This window comes from Manis pentadactyla, chromosome 3 (genome assembly GCF_030020395.1).
Source record: "Manis pentadactyla isolate mManPen7 chromosome 3, mManPen7.hap1, whole genome shotgun sequence".
Taxonomy (NCBI): Eukaryota; Metazoa; Chordata; class Mammalia; order Pholidota; family Manidae; genus Manis; species Manis pentadactyla.
The window spans coordinates 110,088,896-110,116,095 of record NC_080021.1 but is presented as its reverse complement, the minus strand read 5'-3'; the positions used below and the strand labels follow the sequence as shown (position 1 = coordinate 110,116,095).

The 27,200-nt window shown below is 35.7% G+C and overlaps 1 protein-coding gene across 1 annotated transcript in view; it reads left to right on the top strand.

Moving 5' to 3' along the window:
* The window catches only part of DNAJC1 (DnaJ heat shock protein family (Hsp40) member C1), a 245,794-nt gene that overhangs the window by 156,892 nt on the left and 61,702 nt on the right, over positions 1 to 27,200 (top strand). Inside the window, exon 8 of the mRNA XM_036880914.2 lies at positions 4,169 to 4,332. Within this exon, the coding sequence (XP_036736809.2) occupies positions 4,169 to 4,332 (164 nt within the window). The remainder of the gene's footprint in view (positions 1 to 4,168; positions 4,333 to 27,200) is intronic.

Genomic DNA, 27,200 nt, shown 5'->3' with positions numbered 1-27,200 from the left:
TGTCTGAATCATATTTTTTTGCCTTTTCATGTTGACAGGTGCTATTGACTGTCAGCTGGGAGGGCCAAGATTTTCACTTACTACTGGCCTTTCTTTACTGGGGCAACTGCGACCCCTAGTGGCTTGTGTTGGGTAATTGCGTGTAGAGTGGGTCTTTGTGTCTTGCCTGGCCGGAAGGGAGAAATTTCCCTTTCTGTGGGCGGAATTTGTCTCAGGCTGCTTCTCTGCTTTCGCAGCGCCCGGTGGGGTGATGGATGGGGGGGCTGCTTGACTGTTTGCCTCCGTGAGGGGTCTCAGAGCTGTTGCCCAGGGGGTTAGTGCACCCGGTTTTCCCTGTAATTTCCAGCTGCTGTACTGTGACCTGGGTTGTTTCCGTCAAGCTGTTAAGTCCCTGTCCCTTTAAGACTTTCAAAAAAGCCCCCGCTTTTCTTTGTCACAGGGGCATCAGCTTCAGCACCCGCTCTGAGGTCTACCCCGTTCTCCCAGTATCCAGGGCCCCCTGGGCATATACTGTGTCTGCGCTCTGGCCCGGATGGCTGGGGCTGGGTGTTCGGCAGTCCTGGGCTCCGTCTCCCTCCCGCTCTGCCTATTGTTCTCCCGCCGGGAGCTGGGGGGAGGGGCGCTCGCGTCCCGCAGGGCCGGGGCTTGTATCTTACCCCCTTCGCGAGGCGCTGGGTTCTCGCTGGTGTAGCTGCAGTCTGGCCACTGTCCTGCGTCTTCTGGTCTCTCTTTTAGGGCTAGTTGTGTTTGTTGTATTTTCAAAAGTATATATGTTTTTGGGAGGAGATTCCCACTGTCCTACTCACGCCGCCATGTTGGCTCCGCCTCATTCGATTTGTTTGTTTCTTATGGATGAATAGTATTCTTCTGTGGTTCCGTATGAATTTTACAACTATTTGCTGTAGTTCATTAAAGAATGCTGTTGGTATTTGATTCTGTAGATTGCTTTAGGCAGGATGGCCATTCTGACAATAGTAATTCTCTCTATCCATAAGCACAGGGTGTATTTCCATTTATTGGTATCTTCTTTAATTTCTCTCATGAATGTCTTGTAGTTTTCAGAGTGTAGGTCTTTCACTTTCTTGGTTAGGTTTATTCCTAGGTATTTTATTCTTTTTGATGCAATTGTGAATGGAATTGTTTTCCTGATTTCTCTTTCTGCTAGTTCATCATTAGTGTATAGGAATGCAACAGATTTCTGTGTATTAATTTTGTATCCTGCAACTTTGCTGAATTGAGATATTAGATTTAGTAGTTTTGGAGTGGATTCTTTAGGGTTTGTTATGTACAATATCATGTCATCTGCAAACAGGACAGTTTAACTTCTTCTTTACCAATCTGGATGCCTTTTATTTCTTTGTGCTATCTGATTGCCATGGCTAGGACCTCCAGTACTGTGTTGAATAAAAGTGGAGAAAGTGGGCATCCTTGTCTTGTTTCTGATCTTAAAGGAAATGCTTTCAGCTTCTTGCTGTCAAGTATAATGTTGGCTGTGGATTCGTCATATATGGCCTTTATTATGTTGAGGTACTTGCCCTCTATACCCATTTTGTTGGGAGTTTTTATCATGAATGGATGTTGAATTTTGTCAAATGATTTTTTGGTATCTATGGAGATGATCGTGTGTTTTTTGTCCTTTTTGTTGATGTAGTGTATGATGTTGATGGATTTTCGAATACTGTACCATCCTTGCATCCCTGGAATAAATCCTACTTGATTATGATGGATGATCTTTTTGATGTATTTTTGAATTTGGTTTGCTAATATTTTGTTGAGGGTTTTTACATATATGTTCATCAGGGATATTGGTCTGTAATTTTCTTTTTTTGTGGTGTCTTTGCCTGGTTTTGGTATTAGAGTGATGCTGGCCTCATAGAATGAGTTTGGAAGTATTCCTCCTCTTCTACTTTTTCAGAAGTGGAAGTTTTATATTGACTTTACTTAAGTGATATTTTAAATGCTCATTTACAAAGACATCAAACACTTGCAATTGTGATATAACACCCCAGAAATAAGTATAAAAAACTGGATTTATTTGCTTTTTTATAACTGATTTTTTTATTAGAAGCCAAATTAGTACTGATGAGATGGATTCTAGCTTACATGTGTTTTCCCTTAAATGGTACTCTATTGTTCAGAATGAAAAAAATTTCCAAAATGAGTAATATGACAGACTTCAGAAGAAATCAGTTATGTAACTTCCTTCTCTTTTTCTGAAAAGTATCTTGTAAAAGAGAAACCTGACCTCTTATTTGGGCTCATATGGTAGTGCTCTGAATGAGTAAATGATACTCCTCCCTTCAACATTTTCTTTTTACCTGGCAAGACTTTTATTGGAAGGTGAACTGTAATTCTTAGAAAATTATGTATTATTTTGTGCTTCTTTGACCTTTTCCTATAGTTGTTTTACCTGGCCCACATATGCATTTTAGGACTTCTTCTTCCTCCAGAACTCCCCTCTTTGTACTTCTTATATATTTGGATAGTAATTTTTAAATCACGAGGATACTGTTTTTGCAGTTCTTTACAATAACATAGCTCATATATATTGAGTGCTTAACATGATCTGGGTACCATTCTGATCATTTTGTATGTTTTAATCCCATTTATCCCTCATAACAACTCATGAGATGCAGTATTAACATTATTCCCATTTTTAAAAAATGGTAAAGGACTTTAAGTAGAAGAGCTAGTAAATTGCAGAGGCTGTTTTAATCCAATATCTGTCCACAGTGAGAGTTCTTTGATTCAATCATTCACTTACTATTTATATAGCACCAGACATTGTTGCAGACACTGGGAATTCACTAGTGTATAAATCAACGAGATGACTAGGGATAAACACTGAAGTAAAATGTAACAAGGAAGGGAGATAGGGAGTGTATGTATGTATACACGTATGTGGTAGCCTGCTGCAGTATAAATAAGGTGGGCAAGGAAGGCCTCGGTAATAATCCGACTTTTAAGCAAAGACCTGAAGGTGGTTAGGGAGTGAGCCAGGCAGATGTGGGAGTAGGTTTCAGGCAAAGGGAAAGTCTAAGGCCTGTATGTGTTTGAGGAATAACAAGGAAGGGAGTCCTTCCTCTTCTAGGGATTTGTCCATTCCTATGGCAATATATTAATTTCATTATATTGGCACTATACAATATGCAGACACAGCATGCACACACACATGCACAGAATTGTGAAGGTATGGTTATAATGTTGGTAAGTTGACTGTAGTAGTTAAGAGTGGAGCTGCTTCTTAATATTGACTCTTTAATAAAAATGGGACTTAATGAAGAGGCCAATTGATAATCATCTATTGATAATGACCCCCTGATGCTGCCAGATTAGATTTTGCCTTTGTTAAAATATTGAAAAGATGAATGGATACCATTCATTAGAAGCCAGTTTTGTGCCAAGTAGTATGTTAGAAGATACAGAATTTTTCTGAAATAAACTTTATGAGGTTAGGTTTAGCTTTCCTTTACAGATGAGAAAATGAACACTTGTTGTAAGAGTTAAGTTACTTGGCTGATATTATGTAACTATTAGGTGATAAAGATTAGGATTAAAATAATAATGACCAGGATTAAGATACTAATGACAGGTTCATTGTGCCAAAATGAAATGCTTTATGAAAAGTACTCTGAAAGGTAAAGATGTGTACAAATTGATATGGTTGTTATATCATTATCATCATCCCATGATTAGTATCTCTCAGTTTTATTTAAAAACAATACAGTGGGTAATGCACAATAAAACAGCCAGCTATTCATAGCAAAGCAATTCTATTTTTTTCTCTTCTTTTTCTTCCTTACCTTTGACCCCTTCACCCATTCTCCCATTCTCTCTACCCCTCACCTCTGGCATCTAAATGTATTCTTCATAACTGTGAGCTTGGTGGGTTTTTTTGTTTAGATTCCACATATAAAACAAATCCTACACAGTATTTGTCTTTTCCTGACTTTCACTTAGCATAATATAAGGTACTCAAGGTATATTCATGTTGTCATAAATAGCAAGATTTCGTTTTTTATGGCTATATAATATTCCGTTGCATATAATTCTATTTGATGAAAGAACAATATTTATGCATTCTTTCAAGTCTGTGAATAAAGTGTTAGAAATTTTTTAAATTCTTATCAAATCCCAATAATTTGTTCTTTTAAACATTTTTTTTTAGAACAGAAGAAAGTTAAAGTAAAAAAAACTAAACCTGAATTTCCTGCATATATACCTTTTGAAAGTACATATACTCAATCTTATGATCATGGAACTTCTATAGAAGAAATTGAGGAACAAATGGATGATTGGCTGGAAAACAGAAACAGAACACAGAAAAAACAAGTAAGTAAACTTTTTTATTTACTTGTTTTAATTGAATAAAATACACAGAAAAATTACATAAAATACAGATGTTCAGCTCAGTGAACTATCACAAAGTGAATCAAGTTAAGTGTTGCCATGATCAAGAAATTGAACATTGCCATTGTCCAGAAGCCCCTGTCATTCTTTCTCCTGGTACCTCCTTGCTTTTCTTGCACAAGATGACTTTTCTGACTTTTAATACCACAGATTAGTTTTACCTACTTTTTGAAGTTTCAAAATGGAATCAACCTGTTTAAGTCCATTTAGGCTGCTTTAACACAAGTATAATAGACTGGGTGGCTTAAACAACAACATTTATTTCTCACAGTTCTGAAGACTGGGAAGTCCGAGATCAAGACGCCGTCATATTTGGTGTCTGGTGAGGGCACTCTTCCTAAAAATAGACAGCAGTCTTCTCGCTGTGTCCTCACATGGCAGAAGAGGTGAGAGAGCTCTCTGGGGTCTCTTTTTATAAGGGCACTAATTCCATTCATGAGGGCTCCACCCTCATGACCTAATCATTTCCCAAAGGCCCTACCTCCTAATACCATCACATCGGGGGTTAGGATTTCAACATATGAGTTTGGGAAAATATAATATAAACATTCAGTCCATAACACATCCCATATGTAGTCTTTTGCATCTGCTTCCCTCTATTCAACATTGTATTTGTAAGATTTGTCCATTATTATGTGTAGCAGTATTTCATTTTTATTGCTTAAAATAGTCCATTTAGAAATAGAGTACATTTTATTTTTGTTGGAAATTATGTTTCCAGTTTTTGGCTACAATGAGTAATTTTCCTGTGATCATAATGTACTTTTAGTACACATGTTACCTGTGAATTTTTATTTGGGGAGTTATAGTCTAACTTAAGTATATACTTCTAAACATGTTTTTTAAATATTTTTTATCAATTTATACTCAGCAGCTGGATATGAAAATACCAGTTACTCTACATTCTTGTCAACACTTAGTCAAGTCTTTTATATTTTAACCATTCTGATAGGTATATAGTGATATCTAATTATAGTTTGCATATCCTTTGATCAATAAGCTTGAACACCTTATATTTACTGGATAACAATACCCTCCTAGTGAAATGCCTTTTCAAGTCTTTTTTATTGGATTGTCTGTTTTATCAAATGGAGTTATTTACATATTTTTAAAATGTACATATTTTACCCTACTCTAGCTTGTCTTTTTACTCTCTTAATGTTGACCAGACTTACTTATTTTAATCATAATGCTTTTCCTTTCTCTTATTTATGTTTTTCTGTTGTGTTTAAGAAATCTTTTCCTACCTCTTAGTTATAAAGGTACTTCCAAATCCTTTTAGAAACTTTAATGCTCTGCTTTTTACATTTAAATCAGTAATCTCCTGGAATTTATTTTTGGTGTTTGATGTGAAGTATTGTTTGTATTTAATTATTTTTTAAAAGCTTTCCAAACCAGTTGACCCAATTAATGAAAAGATCACTTCTATAGCTCTACAAATGCAATCTTTATCATTAAACAAACATCCATAACTGAGTGGTTCTCCTTCCAGACTTTCTACTTTGTCCCATTAATCTACTTGTCCATCCTTGTGCCAATATCACACAGTCTTAATTACTATAATTTTATAATAGGTGTCTTGTACAGTAATATTCCAGCTTTTCATTTCCTTATATAAGATTACCACCTTACAATTTCATATAAATTTTAAAAGTAGCTTGTCATTTTCCACAAATTATTCATCTGAGATATTCAATTGGGATTACATTGAATACATAGATAGCTTTGGAAGAACTGACATCCAGACAGCATTGAATCCACAACCCATGAATAAATCCATTCATTTACATCTTTTAAAAAATTGTTAAAAATATGTTACAGCCTTTGTGTTTACATACTACACATTTTTTCTTGGATTTATTCCTGGGTATTTACTGTTTTTAGATAACACTATAAATACTATTTCTTAAATTCCACTTTTAATATTTGGTATATAGAAATATAATTGGTCTTTGTATAATAACCTTGCATCCAGCAACCTTGTTGAATTTATTTTTAAATCTGTTACTGTGTATGTTATACATTTTTTTCTCTTTTGTGCTGATTAGGATCACCAATATATAGAGAATAGAAGTGATGATAACAAATATATTTGTTTCATATACAATTTCAGAAAAGCCATCATTGAAACTTTATTTCATCATTGAAATTATTAAACTTACATCATTTTACTATTATATATTATATATGCTATAGGCCTTTTACAGAATTTCTATTGAGATACTTCACATAATACAAAATTCACCATGCAGAAGTGCACACTTCAGTGGTTTTTAGTATATTTACTATGTTATGTAACAGTTACAATTGTCTAATTTTAGAACATTTCATCACACCAAAAAAAGTAAAATAACCCTTTACTGTTGGCAGTTGGTCCTGATTCTCTGCTCCCCACTTACCTTGCAACACTAATCTTTCTGTCTCTATGCATCTGTCTATTGTAGATACTTCATGCAATTGGAATCATGCAACATGTGGCCTTTGTGTCTTTCTTGGCATGCTGTTTTCAAGATTCATCCATATGTAGCATTTAACAGTACTTCATTTCTTCTCATGGCTGAATAATGTTCCATTTTGTGGATATATCTAATTCTTTATCCATTCATCAGCTAATGGACATTTGATTGATTCCACAGGTCTCTGAAGCTTTAATTTTCTTCAGTCTCTTTTTCTGTTCCTCAAACCAGATAATCTCAATGGCTATATCTTCAAGTTTGCTAATTATTTATTTTGCTTGCTTAGACCTGCTGTTGAGGCCCTCTAGTGAATTTTTTCATTTATCATATTTATCAACCTCAGGATTTCTATTTTGTTCCTCTAAATAATTTCAACCTATTTATTGACATTCTCAGGACACACATTGCTCTCGTCACCTCCCTTTGGTTTTCAGACATGGTTTTGTTTAGCTCATTGAATGTAATCAAAATTTCTGATCTAAAGCTTTTCTCTAGAAAGGCAATTGTCTAGTCTTCCTCAGGTACTTTCTATTTCCTTATTTCTTTGTATGGACCATACTATCTTGTTTCTTTGCAGGCCTTGTAATTTTTGTTGTAGTTAGTGAAGCTGGATATTATGAGTATTATAAATTGGCAACTCTGTGAAGATGCTCTCCCCTTTTTAGGTTTTGTTATTTTGATGGGTTAATTGTAGTTGTTTATTTAGTGACATTTCTGAACTGATTCTAGGAAGTCTGTATTTTCTGTCTGTGTGGCCACTGAAGTCTCTGTTCCATTAGCTTAGTGATCAGTTAATTGGACAGAGATTTCCTTACATTCCCTGGAGCCAAAAATTCTTGCAGTCTTTGCCATGGGCTCTGTGTATGTGTTGGTGCTTGCCTTCCACACTCAGCCAGGCAGTTTATAATTTTTCCTAAGCCTTTACTTATTGTTTCCAAAGAGACTCAAGGTTAGCAGCAGGTGAGAATATAGGGCCTTTTCAGGTCTTTTCTGAGCATGTTCACAGCCCAGAGAATGCGTATGGTCCTCTAGATTCCCAGGACCATCACAGCATCTTATTCCACAGTCTTTCCTCAAAAGCTTTTTGGTTAATCTGTTGTTTTCCCAACTGTTTTCTGTCACCTCAGGCAGCTGTGGCTAAAATACTAACCTGCAAAAATTCTCAGCAAATGCCCCCAAGGAAGCAGCTTTACCATTAGGCCAGCTTTGAGTTAGGCAAAATAAAGACAAGCCTTTTGAGCCAGTCTTCCAGGGAGCCAACAGATAGGTCAAAACAGATAATTATTTGCCAGTTAGTTCTTTCCGCCTCCTCCAGTACTGTCAGGAATATGTTGTTATTTTCATAGGTGAAAATGAGCTGTGGAACAGGGGGTAGGGCTGGGGTAGGTTGATGTGCTGTAAAATTTGCTGTTCATATCATGAACCAGCAGTTTTTCTTGAATACATATTAGCTATGGTACTGAAAGCCTTTGGTTAATGTTCCAGAGTTCAGAAAAAGTTTTCTGATAGTTTTTGCCCATTTTCTTGTTGCTTTTATGGAGATATGGACTTTGGGATTCCTTACTCTACAATTTCACTGACATCACTCTAGGTTTTCAAAAAGTCAAATAAAGTTCTCTTCCTAGTTTTGCTAAGAATTTTTATTAAAAACGAATGTTATAAAATACTTTCTTTGGCATCAAGTAAGATAATTGGATGATTTTTCACCTTTATTTTGTTAATGAGATGATTTAATTGATTTTCTAATATTAAACTACCTTGCTTTCCTGGAATAAATCCATTTTATTTGATTTGATTTGCCAATATTTTGTTTATGATTTTTGCATTCATGTTTATGAGAGAGATTGGCCTTTCCTTATGAAAAAGATTAATTTTCTTATAAAATCTTTGTTAGGTTTAGTGTTAGTCACATACTGGGATTAATAAGACATATTAATTTCTTTTTCTTTTCATTTTGAAATAATTTTAGATTAATCAGAAGTTGCAAAGACGGTACAAAGGGTTCTTAGTTGCCTTTCATCCAGCATCCCTAATGGTTATATCTTATGTAACTACAATACAATATCAAAACCAGGAAACTGATATTCATGCAATGGTTATGTGTAGTTTTATGCCATTTTATCACTTGTGTAAATTTATTTAACGACCACTATAGTGAGATATAGAACTATTCAAGATACAGAATACAAAGATATCACTCTTGCCTTTTTATGTTCACACCCATTCCCTTCCCACAGTCTTTAACCTCTGACAACCACGATTATTCTATCTCTATAGTTTTGTCATTTTGAGGATGTTACAGGACTGGGATCATTTACTATGTGACCTCTTGAGATTGACTTTTTTGACCCCCATTATGCCCTTAAAGATCCATCTAAGTGTTTGAGTGAATAAGTAGTGTATTCCTTTTTTATTACTGAGTAATATTCCATGGTATGCCTGAGGTACCTTTCATTTAATTAGTCACCTACTGAAGGATATTTGGGTTGGGTTTTTTGCCTGTTACAGATAAAGCCTCTATACAAAGTTTTTACATGCACTTAAGTTTTCATTTCTCTTGGGTATATGCCTAGAAATAGAGTTTCTGGGTCATTTGGTAGCCCTATGCTTCCAAACTTTTTCCAGAGTATCTTACCATTTTACATTCCTACCAGCAGTATATGAAAGATCCAGTTTTTACATCCTCACCATTTGGCATTGTCACTCTTAATTTTAGCTATGCTAACTTATGTGTAAAAGTGTTATAGTGCTCTAGTTTAAGTATATTATCTACATTAATTTTTATAATAGGTGTGAAGTTTAGGTACTTTTATTTTTTAACATAATCCAATTGCTTTAGCACTATTTGTTTAAAAAACTATCCTTTGTTCTTTTTTTATTTCCTGGAAGTATTACATAAGATTGAAATTATTTCTTCCATAAATATTTCAAATAAATGACTGGTAAAGATTTCTTACAGGGAGGATTTTTAATTGAAATCTGGTTTCTTTAATACTTAAATGATTATTTAGGTTTTATATTTCTTCCTGAGTCAATTTAAGTAAGTTGTGTTTTTCCCAGGAATTTTTTCATTTGTTTAAATTAAAAAATTTACCACTACAAAGTTGCTCATTCACTTAATGTTTATGGCAGTGCTGTCCAATTGAACTTTTTGTAATTATAGAAATGTTCTGCACCTGTGCTGTCCAATATATGTGTCTGTAGAGCACTTGAAATTTGGCTAGTGTGACCAACAAACTAGATTTTTAACTTTATTGCATTATAAATAATTTAAATGTTCTTTTAAATAGCCTCTTGTGACAAGTGGCTACCATATTAAAAAACATGCATCTATAGGATCTGTAATAATTTCCTCCTTTTCTTTACTAATAGATATTTGTGTGTTCTTGTTCTCTCTCATTAGTCTTTTCAGTTTATTATTTTATTTCCTTCATTTTACTTTGAGTTCTTTATTATCTAACCTCTAAAGATGGACAGTTATATTGATTTCCACTCTTTCCTGTAAGATGTGTATTAAAGGCTATAAATGTCCCTCTAGGAATGGCTTTAGCTATAAAATCACAAGTTTTAATATTTCGGGTTTTCATTTAACACTCAGTTAAAAGTATTTCTAAATTCTCATTGTGATTGCTTCATTGACCCATAGACTCTTTTAGGAGTATATTTCTTAATTTACAAACACATGCAAATATTGTGTTTATCTTTTTCTTATTTCCTGCTTAATTGTTTGGGGTCAGAGAACACTCTGAAATGTGTTGAGACTTGCTTTATGGACTACCCTTTAGTCAGTTATTTTAAATATTCAGTGTTCTCCTGAAGGAATTGTGTACTTGTGGATACAGTATTCTATCTTGTCCATTAATTAAAGTTTGTTAATTATGTTTTTAAATCATTGGTGGTTATCATCATTAGTTTTTTAGTCTGCTTATTTAACCAGTTACAGTGAGAGATGTTAAAATCTTCCATTGAGACTGTAGATTTGTCAGTTTTTCCTTATAGCTGTGTCAGACTTTGCTTCATATATATTGAAACTATTGGTGCATTTGGATTGTGATTATATCTTCTTGATAAGTCAAACTTCTTACTATATGAAGTGTTTTCAACTATCTCTAGTAACACTTTGGCTTTTAATTTTTCTTGGCCTCATATTAATATAGCCATACTAGTTTTCTTTTGGTTTATGTTTGCAAGGTATGAATTTTTTCATCCTGTTACACTTTGTTTCCTTATATGTTAGATATTCCTCCTATTATTGTGAAATTGAAAATTGACAGTATCAGATTTATTTGAAGCATTTATTCCATTTTTATTTAATAAAAATACTACCTTTTGAAGTTTGAAACTGCCATCTTACTATGTTTTGTTTGTCCTTCCTAATCTGTTTTTCTCTCTTGAATCTTGACTTTTTTAGGATTGACTAATTTTTAATATTCCATTTGTCTTTCATGTTCTAAGTTCTTTTTCTCCTGTATTCTTCTGTGTTGATACTTTCTTACATTCCTTCTCCCCTTTTTAAACATTTTATTATTGATATGCAAATGACAAAAGTTGCACATATTTAAAGTGTATAGTTTCATGCAGTTTGACATACATATTCACCTGTCAAACCATCATCAGGATCAAGATTCTGAATAAATCTATCATACCCAGAGGTTTCCCCAGTCCCCTGGCAACGACTGATCTGCTTCTTTATTACTATAGATTAGTTTGCATAATCTAACATTTGGTATATGCAATGATACAGTGCATGCTCTATTTGGTCTGGCTTCTATTCATGTTTTAATAGTTTGTCTTTTTCAGTGCTGGGTAATATCCTATTGCATGGGTACACTACAGGGTTTTTATTTTGTCTTGTTTTGTGTCTGTTCACCAGTTGATGGGCATTTGAGTTATTTCTAGTTACTGGACATTGTAAATAAACCTGCTATGACGATTCATGTACAAGTCTTCAGGTGCACATATTTTTGGGCGGTATTTATTTTTTGGGGGTAAATGCCACGTAATAGGACTGGAAAGTGTAGTAGGTATATATTTAGAAATTTAAGAAGCTTCCAGTGTCTCTATTCGTTTCACATTCCCGCCAGTAGTGCATGAAAGTTGCAGTTGCTCCATATTCCTAGTTAACCCTTACTGGTATCAGTTTTTAAAATTTTAGCCATTCTAGTCTCATTGTGATTTTAATTTATAGCCCCCTAATTAATGATTAATAATGCCAGATACCTTTTCATGTGTTTATTTTCCATTGAAGTATCTTCCTTTGTGAAGTGTCTTCAATTCTATTCCCATTTGTCTTATTATTGAGCTCGAAGTTCTTTATATGTTTTAGATGCAAATCCTTTGTCACCTGTGTTTTGCAAATATTTTCTCCCAGTTCATGACTTGCATTTTATTTTTTAGTAATATTGTCCTTGTCTTTTGAAGAGCAAAAGTTTTTAATTCAGATATTCAGTCTATCAAAATTTTTTGTAACATTAAGAAATCTTTGCCAAACCCACAGTCACTATGAGCTTCCTATATGTTTCCATGCAGAAGTTTAATAGTTCAAGCTCTTATGTATAGGTCTATGATCTGTTTCAAGTTAATTTTTGATGTAGTGTGAGGTAAGGGTGGAGGTTCATACTTTATTGTTCTTTGTTGTTGTTGTTATCATTAATCTACAATTACATGAAGAACATTATGTTTACTAGGCTCCCCCTTCACCAAGTCCCCTACACACACCCATTAAAGTCACTGTCCATCAGCGTAGTAAGATGCTATAGAATCACTACTTGTCTTCTCTGTGTTGTACAGCCCTCCCCGTGCCCCACCTACATTATACATGCTAATCGTAATACCCCCTTTCTTTTTCCCTGCGTTATCCCTCCCTTCCCACCCATCCTCCCTAGTCCCTTTCCCTTTGGTAACTGTTAGTCCATTCTTGGGTTCTGTGATTCTGCTGCTGTTTTGTTCCTTCAGTTTTTCTTTGTTCTTACATTCCACATATGAGTGAAATCATTTGATACTTGTCTTTCTCTGCCTGGCTTATTTCACTGAGCATAATACCCTCTAGCTCCATCCATGTTGTTGCAAATGGTAGGATTTGTTTTCTTCTTACGGCTGAATAATATTCCATTGTGTTTATGTGCCACATCTTCTTTATCCATTCATCTACTGATGGACACTTAGGTTGCTTCCATTTCTTGGCTATTGTAAATAGTGCTGCAATAAACATAGAGGTGCATCTGTCTTTTTCAAACTGGGGCTGCTGCATTCTTAGGGTAAATTCCTAGAAGTGGAATTCCTGGGTCAAATGGTATTTCTATTTTGAGCATTTTGAGGAACCTCCATACTGCTTTCCACAATGGTTGAACTCATTTACATTCCCACCAGCAGTGTAGAAGGGTTCCCCTTTTCCACAACCTTGCCAACATTTGTTGTTGTTTGTCTTTTGGATGGTGGTGATCCTTACTGGTGTGAGGTGATATCTCATTGTGGTTTTAATTTGCATTTCTCTGATGACTAGCGATGTGGAGCATGTTTTCATGTGTCTGTTGGCCATCTGAATTTCTTCTTTGGAGAAGTGTCTGTTCAGCTCCTCTGCCCATTTTTTAATTGGCTTATTTGCTTTTTGTTTGTTGAGGTGCATGAGCTCTTTATATATTTTGGATGTTCATACTTTTTTTTTCACATATGACTATCCAGCAACATCTGTTAAAAAGCTTATCCTTTCCCCATTGAATTGCCATAGTATCTTTGTTGAAATTCAATCGACGATATATGTGTTGGTTTATTTATTACTGGGCTCTCTATTTGTTCTCTTAATCTCTACATCTGTATTTACACCAATACAATTTTGTCTTGAATACCTTAGCTGTATAGTAAACCTTGAAGTCAGATAGTGTAAATCTTCCAATCTTGTTCATTTCAAAATTGTATTGACTATTCTAGTACCTTTACATTTCTATAAATTTAAAATCAAATTGTCAATTTCTACCAAAAAAATTGAAATTTGTATTGGAATTGCATTGACTCTATACATTAATATAGGAGAATATCTTTAAAATATTGAGACTTTTGATCCATGAACATGGTATATATCTCATTTTACTTAAATCTTCTTTAATTTCCCTTAACACCTTTTGTCAAATTTATACCTGAATATTTCATTTTTTTGAATACTATTCTAAATTTTTTAAATTTCTATTCCAGATTATTCTTTACAAGTATATAGGGATATATAGTGAATTTTTATATGTTGATGTTTCATCCTGTAACTTTGTTAAACTCACTTATTAGTCTTAGGAGGTTTTTTTTAAGACTCCATGGGATTTTTCTACAAAGGTGATTTATGTTGTCTGTAAATACAGTTTTATTTCTTCCTTTCTAATTCAGAAGCTTTATATATCTTTTAACTGCCTTTTGGTAGGCCAGGACCTCCAATTTTAAGTGACGAGAGAAGACATCCTTGTCTCCTTCAATCTTGGAAAGTATTGTCTTTTACCACGAAGAATATTAGAACTAGGCTTTTAAAACAGATACTCTTCATCAAGATAAGGAAAGTCCCTTCTACTTTTAGTCTGCTGATAGTTTTCATTTTAAATGGATGTTGGATTTTGTAAAAAAAAAAAGTTCCACATCAAATTGAATGATAATATGGTCCTTCTCTTTTATCTTTTAATATAGTGAATTCTGCTTATTGATTTTAAATGTAAAAACCAGCTTTGCATTCTGAAGATAAACCCCATTTTGTACTAGGTATTCTCTTTTTTAATTTTTTTTTGTATTGTGGATTTGGTATGAGAATTTAAAAAAATTGTATCTGCCTTCTTAAGGGATATTGGTCTATAGTTTTAATATTCTTCCCTGTTTTTCTTATCAGGTAATTCTGGCCTCATAGTGTACATTGGGAAATATTCTCTCTTTTATAATCATTTGTGTGTAATTTCATCTCTTTTTTCTTAAGTGAGCCAGTAGTTTGTGTCTTTCAAGGAATTTGACCATTTCATCTAAGCTGTTGAGTGTACTGACAAGTTGTTTATAATAATCCTTTATTGTCATTTTAATATCTGTAGTATCCTATAGTGATGTCTCTTCTTTCATTTCTTGAAAAATCAGTTTTCAGTTTCATTGGCTTTTCTCTGTTGTTTTCAGTTTCCTATTTCATTGATTTCTACTCTTTAATTTTTCCTGTCTTATTTTGGTTTAATTTGCTCTTTTTCTAGTTTCTTAAGGTAGAAACTTAGAAAATAATGAAGTTCTCAAATATATTACCTAGGTATTAATGCTGTAAATTTCCTCTGAATACTGGTTTACTTAAATATAGAGGTTTATATTTTATATATTTATATATTTCTATTTTAGCTGTATTCCCCAAAATTTCATATCTATTCTTTTTCATTCAGTTCAAAACTTTCTAATTCCCCTTGTGATTTTTTTCTTTGACTTCTGTGTAGTTTACTGATAGATGGGTTTCACTATTTTCAAAGATCAGTTTTCCAGTGATCTTTCTGTTATTGCCTTCTATTTACATAAAGGTTTCTTATAAGTTTTACAGTTTTTGAAATCTTGGGTGAGCACTTAATTCACTTACATTTAGTATTACTGCCATTTTGGGTATAAATTTATCATCTCAGTATTTGCTTTCTAGTTGACATTCTTATTTTATTTTTTATTTTTATTTATTTATGTTGCTGTTTCCTCTCTTGCTTTCTTTTGGATTAACCTTAATTCCCTTTTTGTCCTCTGTGAATTTGGTGTAGTTACATATTTTCTTTGTAGGGTCAATCTAGCTAGAGTGTTCAATTGTACCTTGATTTATTACAATCCTGTGAGTTTCTTTTGCCACTTCCCAATGAAATGATCTTGACACTTTGTCATTTGTCTTCTTCCTACATTTTGTGTATTATGAATTGAGTTGGGTCCCTCCCAAAAATCATTCGGTAAAACCCTAATTCCCTGTACCTCCAAATGTGACATTTGGAATAGGTTTGTTGCATATGTAATTAGTTAAAAATGTAATTTGTTAAAATGAAGTCATACTGGAGTTTTTGTGTGTAGAACTGTGATTATGCAGCATTTTCTTTCCTGAATTCCTTTGTTTTGAAGTTTATATTCTTATTAGAATTTTATCTCTGGTTTGTATGGTTGAACTGACAATAGAAATGTGCATACATTAGACTCTGTTAGTACTTGTGAAATTAATCAAGTATCCAAAGTAATTTATCATGGTAACTTCTACTGAGAGAACATACTAACTGGGGCAGGTATGGAAGAGGAATTTAAAACATAATACTGGGCACGTAAGGTCATGAGACCTGAATTCTAGTTTTTAGTATCAGTGTTACTTTTATTACTTAACACCATGCAAGAAATGTGAAATTACTCTTTCTAACTTAGAGATAATAGTATATATGTTCAAATATTTTATAAACTGAGAAACCATAAAACAAAAAAGTTTTCTTCTTACTCTAGCTTTCTTTGGGATCCTTTCATTTGCGAAGTTTTAATGTACATTAAAATTTTCCTTTTGTCCTTGCATTAGTAAAAAACACAAAGATAAATATATGTCCCAGTGGACCTCTCTGTATTAAGAAGTTGACTCTTCAAGAGTTTCTCTAATATTCTCACTAACTAGTTTTTTTGTCTAGTATGTTTGGAAAGGTTTTAAATACCGTATCTGTAATCTCTCACAAAGTGTCTATGTAAAATGATGTAACTGAGAGGCAAACTTACTTCTAGGAAAAGATTCCCTGAGCCTATGATATGGAGGTGAATGATCATAGACAGAGATTAATGTACCTGTATATAGCTCATATAGACAAGTTGTATAAGGAAAATACCATAACTCCATGTGAACTAGGAATTATGATGATATTGATAAAGATTTCCATTTCCCCCATTGAGCATCAGATATTGTTCTTCATGCTATAAATGGATTAGCTCAGTTAATGCGCACAAGTACCCTAAATTAGTAACATTTTCTCCATTTTACAAAGGGTGGTTTGTTATTGGGACCACTGTGATACATTCAGTTGAATAATATTCAAGTTTTCATTTCTTAGGGCACAGACATAAAAAAATCAGGAATTTTAAATGACTCAATGTAAGTAACTTAGGCATTAATCCACTCATGGAATTTCTTGACCTTAAACTCTTGGAAGCGCCAAACCTAGGTAACTTCTCTCAGAATTTTCCAGGTCTTTCATTAGTGACAGTGTCTGTAGCACTTTGTGACAATGAGTAAAAGGAGAATAAAAAATGAAGTGTAAAAATTTATTTCTGGATTTTTCAATAATTGCTTGACATTATAAGTTACACTGGCGATAGTCATTTTCTTTAATTTTGAAGCAATTTAGTTAAATATCTTAAATCCAGGTATTTAAGGTAACAATTTTTTGTGAAAACAACCATTCAACTATGCGATTAATAAAAGTGAGGTTTTAATTAGCCACTGGGTAAGCCAAAACATGTTATTTTCCACCATAAGTAGTATAACAAATAAACTCTCTTAAAAATAATACTTCCTCAACCTCAGACAGGTGCAGTCGCAGGGGGGCCATCAGGTGAGAAATTGGGGATCAACAGAGGTGAGGCTTAGAACCTCACCCCCCGTTTTGAGAGAAATCTTCTGCATCCATGGATGTTTTGTTGCCCTTGTCTAGCTTGGATTAACACTTAGTCTATAGGCACACACCTGATCATCTACATTAGCCCTCTAACAGCACTAAACTATGTTTTCTACCTTTATCTTGCATCTACCTACCACTTCAGCAATTTATTAAAAAAAATAATAATAGAGGCGGAGCCAAGATGGCAGCGTGAGTAGAGAGGCAGAAATCTCCTCCCAAAACCACATATATCTATGAAAATATAACAAAGACAACTCTTCATAGAATAAAGACCAGAAGACACAGCACAACATCCAGACCACATCCACACCTGCGAGAACCCAGCGCCTCGCAAAGAAGCAGCCCGAGCCAGGCCACGCCCAAAACAACAGCGGAGATAAACTCCATAGCATCCAGGCAGGAAGCAGAAGCCCTGTCTGCGTGCAGCTACCCAGCACAAGCCACTAGACGTTGCTGTTCTCCCAGGAGAGGAAGGCCACAAACCAACAAGAAGGGAAGTCCTTCCAGCTGTCACTCATCCCAGCTCTGCAAACTATTTCTATCACCATGAAAGACAAAATTACAGGCAAACCAAGATCAGAGAGACACCAGAGAAGGAGACAGACCTAACCAGTCTTCAAATTAAAATAAAAATCATAAACATGCTAACAGAGATGCAGAGAAATATGCAAGAGAAATGGGATGAAGTCCGGAGGGATATCACAGATGCCAGGAAGGAGATTAAAGAAATGAAACAAACTCTGGAAGGATTTATAGGCAGAATGGATAAGATGCAAGAGGCCATTGATGGAACTGAAACCAGAGAACAGGAACACATAGAAGCTGACATAGAGAGAGATAAAAGGATCTCCAAGAATGAAACAATATTAAAAGAACTGTTTGACCAATCTAAAAGGAGCAATATCCGTATTATAGGGGTACCAGAAGAAGAAGAGAGAAGAAAAGGGATGGAAAGTATCTTGGAAGAAATAATTGCTGAAAACTTCCCCAAACTGGGGGAGGAAATAATCGAACAGACCACGGAAATACACAGAACCCCCAACAGAAAGGATCCAAGGAGGACAACACCAAGACACATAATAGTTAAAATGGCAAACATCAAGGACAAGGAAAGAGTTTTAAAGGCAGCTAGAGAGAAAAAGGTCACCTATAAAGGAAAACCCACCAGGCTAACATCAGACTTCTTGACAGAAACCCTACAGGCCAGAAGAGAATGACGTGATATATTAAATGCAATGAAACAGAAGGGCCTTGAATCAGGGATACGGTATCCAGCACGACTATCATTTAAATATGATGGCGGGATTAAACAATTCCCAGACAAGCGAAAGCTGAGGGAATTTGCTTCCCACAAACCACCTCTACAGGGCATCTTACAGGGACTGCTCTAGATGGGAGCACTCCTAAAAAGAGCACAAAAAAAACACCCAACCTATGAAGAATGGAGGAGGGGAGAGTAAGAAGGGAGAGAAGAAAAGAATCTCCAGACAGTGTATATAACAGCTCAATAAGCGAGCTAAATTAGGCAGTAAGATACTAAACAGGCTATCTAAGCTTGAACCTTTGGTAACCACTAATTTAAAGCCTGCAATGGCAATAAGTACATATCTTTCAATAGTCACCCTAAATGTAAATGGACTAAATGCACCAATCAAAAGACACAGAGTAATAGAATGGATAAAAAAGCAAGACCCATCTATATGCTCCTATATACACCTCAAACCCAAACACATGTACAGACTAAAAGTCAAGGGATGGAAAAACATATTTCAGGCAAACAACAGAGAGAAGAAAGCAGGGGTAGCAATACAAATATCAGACAAAATAGACTTCAAAACAAAGAAAGTAACAAGAGATAAAGAAGGACACTACATAATGATAAAGGGCTCAGTCCAACAAGAGGATATAACCATTCTAAATATATATGCACCCAACACAGGAGCACCAACATATGTGAAACAAATACTAACAGAACTAAACGGGGAAATAGACTGCAATGCATTCATTTTAGGAGACTTCAACACACCACTCACCCCAAAGGATAGATCCACCGGACAGAAAATAAGTAAGGACACAGAAGCACTGAAAAACACAGTAGAACAGATGGACCTAATAGACATCTATAGAACTCTACATCCAAAAACAACAGGATACACATTCTCCTCAAGTGCACATGGAACATTCTCCAGAAAAGACCACATACCAGGCCACAAAAAGAGCCTCAGTAAATTCCCAAAGATTGAAATTCCACCAACCAACCTTTCAGACCACAAAGGCATAAAACTAGAAATAAATTGTACAAAGAGAACAACAAGGCTCACATACACACGGAGGCTTAACAACATGCTCCTAAATGATCAATGGATCAACGAACAAATTAAAATAGAGATCAAGGAATATATAGAAACAAATAACAACAACACAAAGCCCCAACTTCTGTGGGACGCAGCGAAAGCAGTCTTAAGAGGAAAGTATATAGTGATCCAGACACATGTGAAGAAGGAAGAACAATCACAAATGAATAGTCTAACTGCACAATTATCGAAATTGGAAAAAGAAGAACAAATGAGACCTAAAGTCAGCAGAAGGAGGGACATAATAAAGATCAGAGAAGAAGTAAACAAAATTGAGAAGAATAAAACAATAGCAAAAATCAATGAAACCAAGAGCTGCTTCTTTGAGAAAATAAACAAAATACATAAGCCTCTAGCAAACTTATTAAGAGAAAGAGAATCAACACAAATCAACACAATCAGAAATGAGAACGGAAAAGTCACAACAGACACCAAAGAAATACAAAGAATTATTAAAGACTACTATGAAAATCTATATGCCAACAAGCTGGAAAACCTAGGAGAAATGGACAACTTCCTAGAAAAATACAACCTTCCAAGACTGACCAAGGAAGAAACACAAAAGTTAAACAAACCAATTACGAGCAAAGAAATTGAAACGGTCATCAAAAAACTGCACAAGAACAAAACCCCCAGGCCGGACGGATTTACCTCGGAATTTTATCAGACACAGAGAAGACATAACACCCATTCTCCTTAAAGTTTTCCAAAAAATAGAAGAGGAGGGAATACTCCCAAACACATTCTATGAAGCCAAAATCACCCTAATACCAAAACCAGGCAAACACCCCACCAAATAAGAAAATTACAGACCAATATCCCTGATGAATGTAGATGCAAAAATACTTAATAAAATATTAGCAAACCGAATTCAAAAGTATATCAAAAGGATCATACACCATGACTAAGTGGGATTCATCCCAGGGATGCAAGGATGGTACAACATTCAAAAATCCATCAACATCATCCACCACATCAACAAAAAGAAAGACAAAAACCACATGATCATCTCCATAGATGCTGAAAAAGCATTTGACAAAATTCAACATCCATTCATGATAAAAACTCTCAGCAAAATGGGAATAGAGGGCAAGTACCTCAACATAATAAGGCCATATATCATAAACTCACAGCCAACATTATACTGAACAGCGAGAAGCTGAAAGCTTTTCCTCTGAGATCGAGAACTAGACAGGGATGCCCACTCTCCCCACTGATATTTAACATAGTACTGGAGGTTCTAGCCACGGCAATCAGACAAAACTAAGAAATACAAGGAATCCAGATTGGTAAAGGAGAAGTTAAACTGTCACTATTTGCAGATGACAAGATATTGTACATAAGAAACCCTAAAGACTCCACCCCAAAACTACTAGAACTGATATCAGAATACAGCAAAGTTGCAGGATACAAAATTAACACACAGAAATCTGTGGCTTTCCTATACACTAACAATGAACCAATAGAAAGAGAAATCAGGAAAACAGTTCCATTCACAATTACATCAAAAAGAATAAAATACCTAGGAATAAATCTAACCAAAGAAGTGAATGACCTATACTCTGAAAACTACAAGTCACTCTTAAGAGAAATTAAAGGGGACACTAACAGATGGAAACTCATCCCATGCTCGTGGCTAGGAAGAATTAATATTGTCAAAATGGCCATCCTGCCCAAAGCAATATACAGATTTGATGCAATCCCTATCAAATTACCAGCAACATTCTTCAATGAACTGGAACAAATAATTCAAAAATTCACATGGAAACACCAAAGACCCTGAATAGCCAAAGCAATCCTGAGAAAGAAGAATAAAGTAGGGGGGATTTCACTCCCCAACTTCAAGCCCTACTGTAAAGCCATAGTAATCAAGACAATTTGTTACTGGCACAAGAACAGAGACATAGACCAGTGGAACTGACTAGAGACTCCAGACATTAACCTAAACATACATGGTCAATTAATATTTGAATAAGGAGCCATGGACATACAATGGCAAAATGACAGTCTCTTCAACAGATAGTGCTGGCAAAACTGGACAGCTACATGTGGGAGAATGAAACTGGACCATTGTCTACCCCATATACAAAAGTAAATTCAAAATGGATCAAAGACCTGAATGTAAGTCATGAAACCATTAAACTCTTGGAAGAAAACATAGGCAAAAACCTCTTAGACATAAACATGAGTGACTTCTTCTTGAACATATCTCCCTGGGCAAGAAAAACAACAGCAAAAATGAATAAGTGGGACTATATTAAGCTGAAAAGCTTCAGTACAGCAAAAGACACCATCAGTAGAACAAAAAGGAACCCTACAGTATGGGAGAATATATTTGAAAGTGACAGATCCGATAAAGGCTTGATGTCCAGAATATATAAAGAGCTCACATGCCTCAACAAACAAAAAACAAATAACCCAATTAAAAAATGGGCAGAGGAACTGAACAGTTCTCCAAAAAAGAAATACAGATGGCCAACAGACACATGAAAACATGCTCCACATCACTGATTATCAGAGAAATGCAAATTAAAACTACAATGAGGTATCACCTCACACCAGTAAGGATGGCTGCCATCCAAAAGACAAACAACAACAAATGTTGGCGAGGCTGTGGAGAAAGGGGAACCCTCCTACACTGCTGGTGGGAATGTAAATTAGTTCAATCATTGTGGAAAGCAGTATTTAGGTTCATCAAAATGCTCAAAACAGACTTACCATTTGACCCAGGAATTCCACTCCTAGGAATTTACCCTAAGAACGCAGCAGTCAAGTTTGAGAAAGACAGATGCACCCCTATGTTTATCGCAGCACTATTTACAATAGCCAAGAATTGGAAACAACCTAAATGTCCATCGGTAGATGAATGGATAAAGAAGATGTGGTACATATACACAATGGAATACTACTCAGCCACAAGAAGATGGCAAATCCTACCATTTGCAGCAACATGGATGGAGCTGGAAGGTATTATGCTCAGTGAAACAAGCCAAGCGGAGAAAGAGAAATACCAAATGATTTCACTCATCTGTGGAGTATAAGAACAAAGGAAAAACTGAAGGAACAAAATAGCAGTGGAATCACAGAACCCAAGAATGGACTAACAGGTACCAAAAGGAAAGGGACTGGGGAGGATGGGTGGATAGGGAGGGATAAGGGGGGGGGCGGAAGAAGGGGGGCATTAAGATCAGCATGCATGGGGACGGTGGGAGAAACGGGAGGGCTGTACAACACAGAGAAGACAAGTAGTGATTCTACAACATTTCGCTATGCTGATGGACAGGGACTGTAAAGGGGTTTATAGGGGGGACCTGGTATAGGGGAGAGCCTAGTAAACATAATATTCGTCATGTAAGTGTAGATTAAAGATAACAAAAAAAAAGAAAAGAAACAAAGAAAAGGGGGATCACTGCCTGATAGGATAAAACTAACTGTAAATTAACGATTAATGCATGCTTTAAATATCCTTAATTTTGATCACTTAAAGGGTGTCAGATGATCGGCTATGGAGGTACATTTTTCTGATAATATTCCTTTCTCTTAAAAAAAAAAAAAAGGCTGTTCCAATGAGTTCTACACAGTGGTATAAAGGGCATATCAAAGTGTGGGCAAAGGGTCTGTTTGTGTTTATACAGAGGATCAAAGCCTAATTTGGCTATCCAGAAAATGAACTAAGATACGATATGAAGAAGAATTTCCAACATCAGCATTCTCTGTTAGAGTCATACCAGAACATGATCATCAAAAAACCTCAACAAAGATCCAGGCGATGCTGCAGTTGTAGCTGCATTCATCCCACTGGTTCCTGGACTTGCCATGGTAATGAAGAAGGAGATATCTATAAGCTGGCCTGTGCATACAGTAAAACAACAAATTTGACTGGATCTACACTGTTGAAACTCAACCAAGAATTAGGAGAAGTGCAAGTTGTAGTGCTCCAAAATCTTACAACTATAGAGTATCTACTGTTAAAAGAACATATGGATGTGAACAGTTCCCAGGAATGGGCTGTTTTAATTTGTCTGATTTCTCTCAGACTGTTCAAGTTCAGTTGGACAATATCCACCATATCATAGATGAGTTTTCACAGGTGCCTGGGGTGCCTAACTGGTTTTCTTGGTTTCACTGGAGATGGCTGGTAATTAAAGGTCTGCTTTGGTTATGTAACTGTATTCCTATTATGTTAATGTGTGTACACAATTTAATTAGTAGTTTAAAACCTATACATGCTGAAGTTACTCTACAAGAATATATGTCAAAGAAATAATCAGTCTTCCCGTGTTTTCTTCCGTCTGCTACTCCTATAGCTTTTCTTCTTCCTTCCTAATTATAACCCTTAAATAGAATTCGTTCCTCAAATCGAATTTACCGAGTATCATAATTCTTCCAAGTGATAAAGATACCTCAAGACAAATACTGGGCATAAAAGCCACAGGGCATAAATCTGCAAAGAAGTAAAAACCTAACCTTTTCAAACAATATTGCCTCTCTCTCACTTACCAACTTTACATTTCCCTGTATGGCCCCGGAAGATGACTGGTTAGCCAGAGACGGGTAAGATTCCTCAAGGGAGGAACAACCTAAGACAGGCACAGTTGCAGGGGTGCCATCAGGTGAGAAATTGGGGATCAACCGAGGTGAGGCTTAGAACCTCACCCCCCCTGTTTTGAGAGAAACCTTCTGCATCCGTGGATGTTTTATTGCCCTTGTCTAGCTTGGATTAACACTTAGTCTACAGGCACACACCTGATCATCTACATTTGCTCTCTTACGGCACTAAACTGTTTTCTACCTTTATCTTGCATCTACCTACCACTTCAGCATTTTATTTAAAAAAATAATAATAATAATAATAAGGGAGAAATGTGGGATTCACATGTAAATCAAGTATAAAAATCAAACGAATATTCATATTTGACCTGATTGTTCATAGTTCATAATGCGTGATCAAAACTGAAAGTTTGTGATGACTGCCCTTGTACTGTTCACCATGTAAGAACTTATTCACTATGTAAGAATTTGTTCACCATGGAAGAACTTGTTCGTTATGCTTCAGAAGATTGGAGACTGATGAGAATTAGGCTTGGAGTGGATTAATGATTGTATGTTGAGCATTGAGTCCCCTATAGAGAATTTCATGGTTGTTAACAACCATTTGATCAATAAATATGAGAGATGCCCTCTCAAAAAATAAAAAATAAAAATAAAAAATAATACTAATAATTATAAGGGAGAAATGTGGGATTCACATAAAAATCAACTATAAAAATCAAACGAATAATCATATTTGACCTGATTGTTTATAGTTCATGATGCGTGATCAAAACCGTAAGTTTCTGTGATGACTGCCCTTGCACTCTTCACCATGTGGGACCCAAGCACTCACCCCACCCCAGCTCACTGATGGTAGGAAAAGAATCAGAGTGGGGAGGGAGTGGAATCACAGGACTGCTAAATAATCAGCCCTTGTAATCTGCACCAGGAGCACAGACACATTGCATGGTGTACTTACTCACTATGTAAGAACTTTTCACCATGTAAAAACTTGTTCATTATGCTTCAGAAGATTGGAGACTGTTGAGAATTAGGTATGGGGTTGATTAATGATTGTGCATTGAGTCCCCTATACAGAATTTAATTGTTGTTAACAACCATATGCAATAAATATGAGAGATGCCCTCTCAAAAAAAAAAAAAAGTAAACACAGGGAAATGGAAACCCAATATAAAAATAGAAAAGGAATATAGGTGTGCAATTCACAAAAGAGGAAATCTAAATGGCTAGTATACATAAAGAGATATTCAACTTTATTAGCAATTAAATAACTGCAAATTTAAATATTTGTAAGGTAGTTCTTCTTGACCATCCAAATGTCCAATTTTTTTAAATCACATAAATTTTTGAAAGATATAGAGAAAAAAAAAAGTCAATGCATTTCTAGTAAATTAAATAAATGCATTTATTTTCCCTTTTCAAATATGAAAGACTAGTTTGAAAGGTGTTTGGCTATATTCTTAAAGAGGTAATATTCCAACCAGCAATGTTGTTTGTTGTGTACAAATTTACTTTCTCAGGGAATTCTGATTTTCTTTATCCCTAGGAAGTGTTCTCTGTTTCTGTTTGTTTTGAGAAAAAGTGTTGCCTTTGCTTTACAAGTTATATAGTATCACATATGAAATTACTCTTAAAAACATACAACATAACTGTGTCAGGATTCAAAACTTAGAATTGTTTTCTGATTCCCTTTGAAATGAAGATTATCTACATACTCTCTAATTTTAAAATATAATTTCAGAAGTCTCAAATACTGATAAATTTAATTAGATATGTGTATATAATACACAATGCCTATAATTTAGTAAAAGCCACTAATAAATACGCGCGTAAATAGATCCAGTCTACTTACAGCCATTACTGTCAAAAACACTGATCCTTCAGAGATATTCTCAAGATGGCAGCGTGAGTACGGTGGCAGAAATCTCCTCCCAAAATGATATATATTTTGGAAATACAGCAAATATGATTATTCCTAAAAAAGACACAGTACACCAGCCAAGCTACATCTCCATTTGGAAGAACTCACCATTTCACGAAAAAGGGTAAGATAAAAAGCTGTGACCTGGTGGGACCCAAGCACTGCCCCCACCCCAGCTCACTGATGGTAGGAAAAGAATCAGAGTGGGGAGGGAATGGAATCACAGGACTGCTAAATAACCAGCCCTAGTAATCTGCACCGGGAGCACAGACACATTGCATGGTGTACTGGATATTAGAGGAACGGGAAAGCAAAATCCGAGACTAGACTGCCAACAGGTTCCCACAGCCAGCTGCCCTGGGACAAAAGAAAAGTGGGCGCTTTTAAAGTCTTAAAGGGACAAGGGTTTAACAGGTGGACAAATTCATCCTGGCACACTCAGTCCAGTGGCCTGGGAACTTTAAGGAACTTCAGGCACCCTAACCCACTGGGTGGCAATGCAACACTGAAGCCCCTCATGGTGATAAGCACCCTGCCATTCATTGCCCCCCACGGGTACTGCAAGTGAACCAGCTGACCCACCATTGCTGCGGAGCAACCGGGAAGCAGTTCCACCCACAGCAACCACACAGAGGCTTCTCCAAGCACATAGCTAAACAGTCCAGACCCAGAGACTGCCCCCTGCCTGCAGTCGACCGACACAGACAGCGGATACTGGTGCAGAGTCTGGAAGGCACAAAGGGGCTTAACTCTCACGGAAGAACACATGCCACTCACCTGTGACCCCCGCCAGTGCCCTAGGCCATCCTGAGAGCCACCCTGCCCACAGCAGTTCAGAGGATTAAAGCAGAGGCTGCTCCCTATGTGTGGTTAACCGGCGCAGGCAGTGGAGACCAGC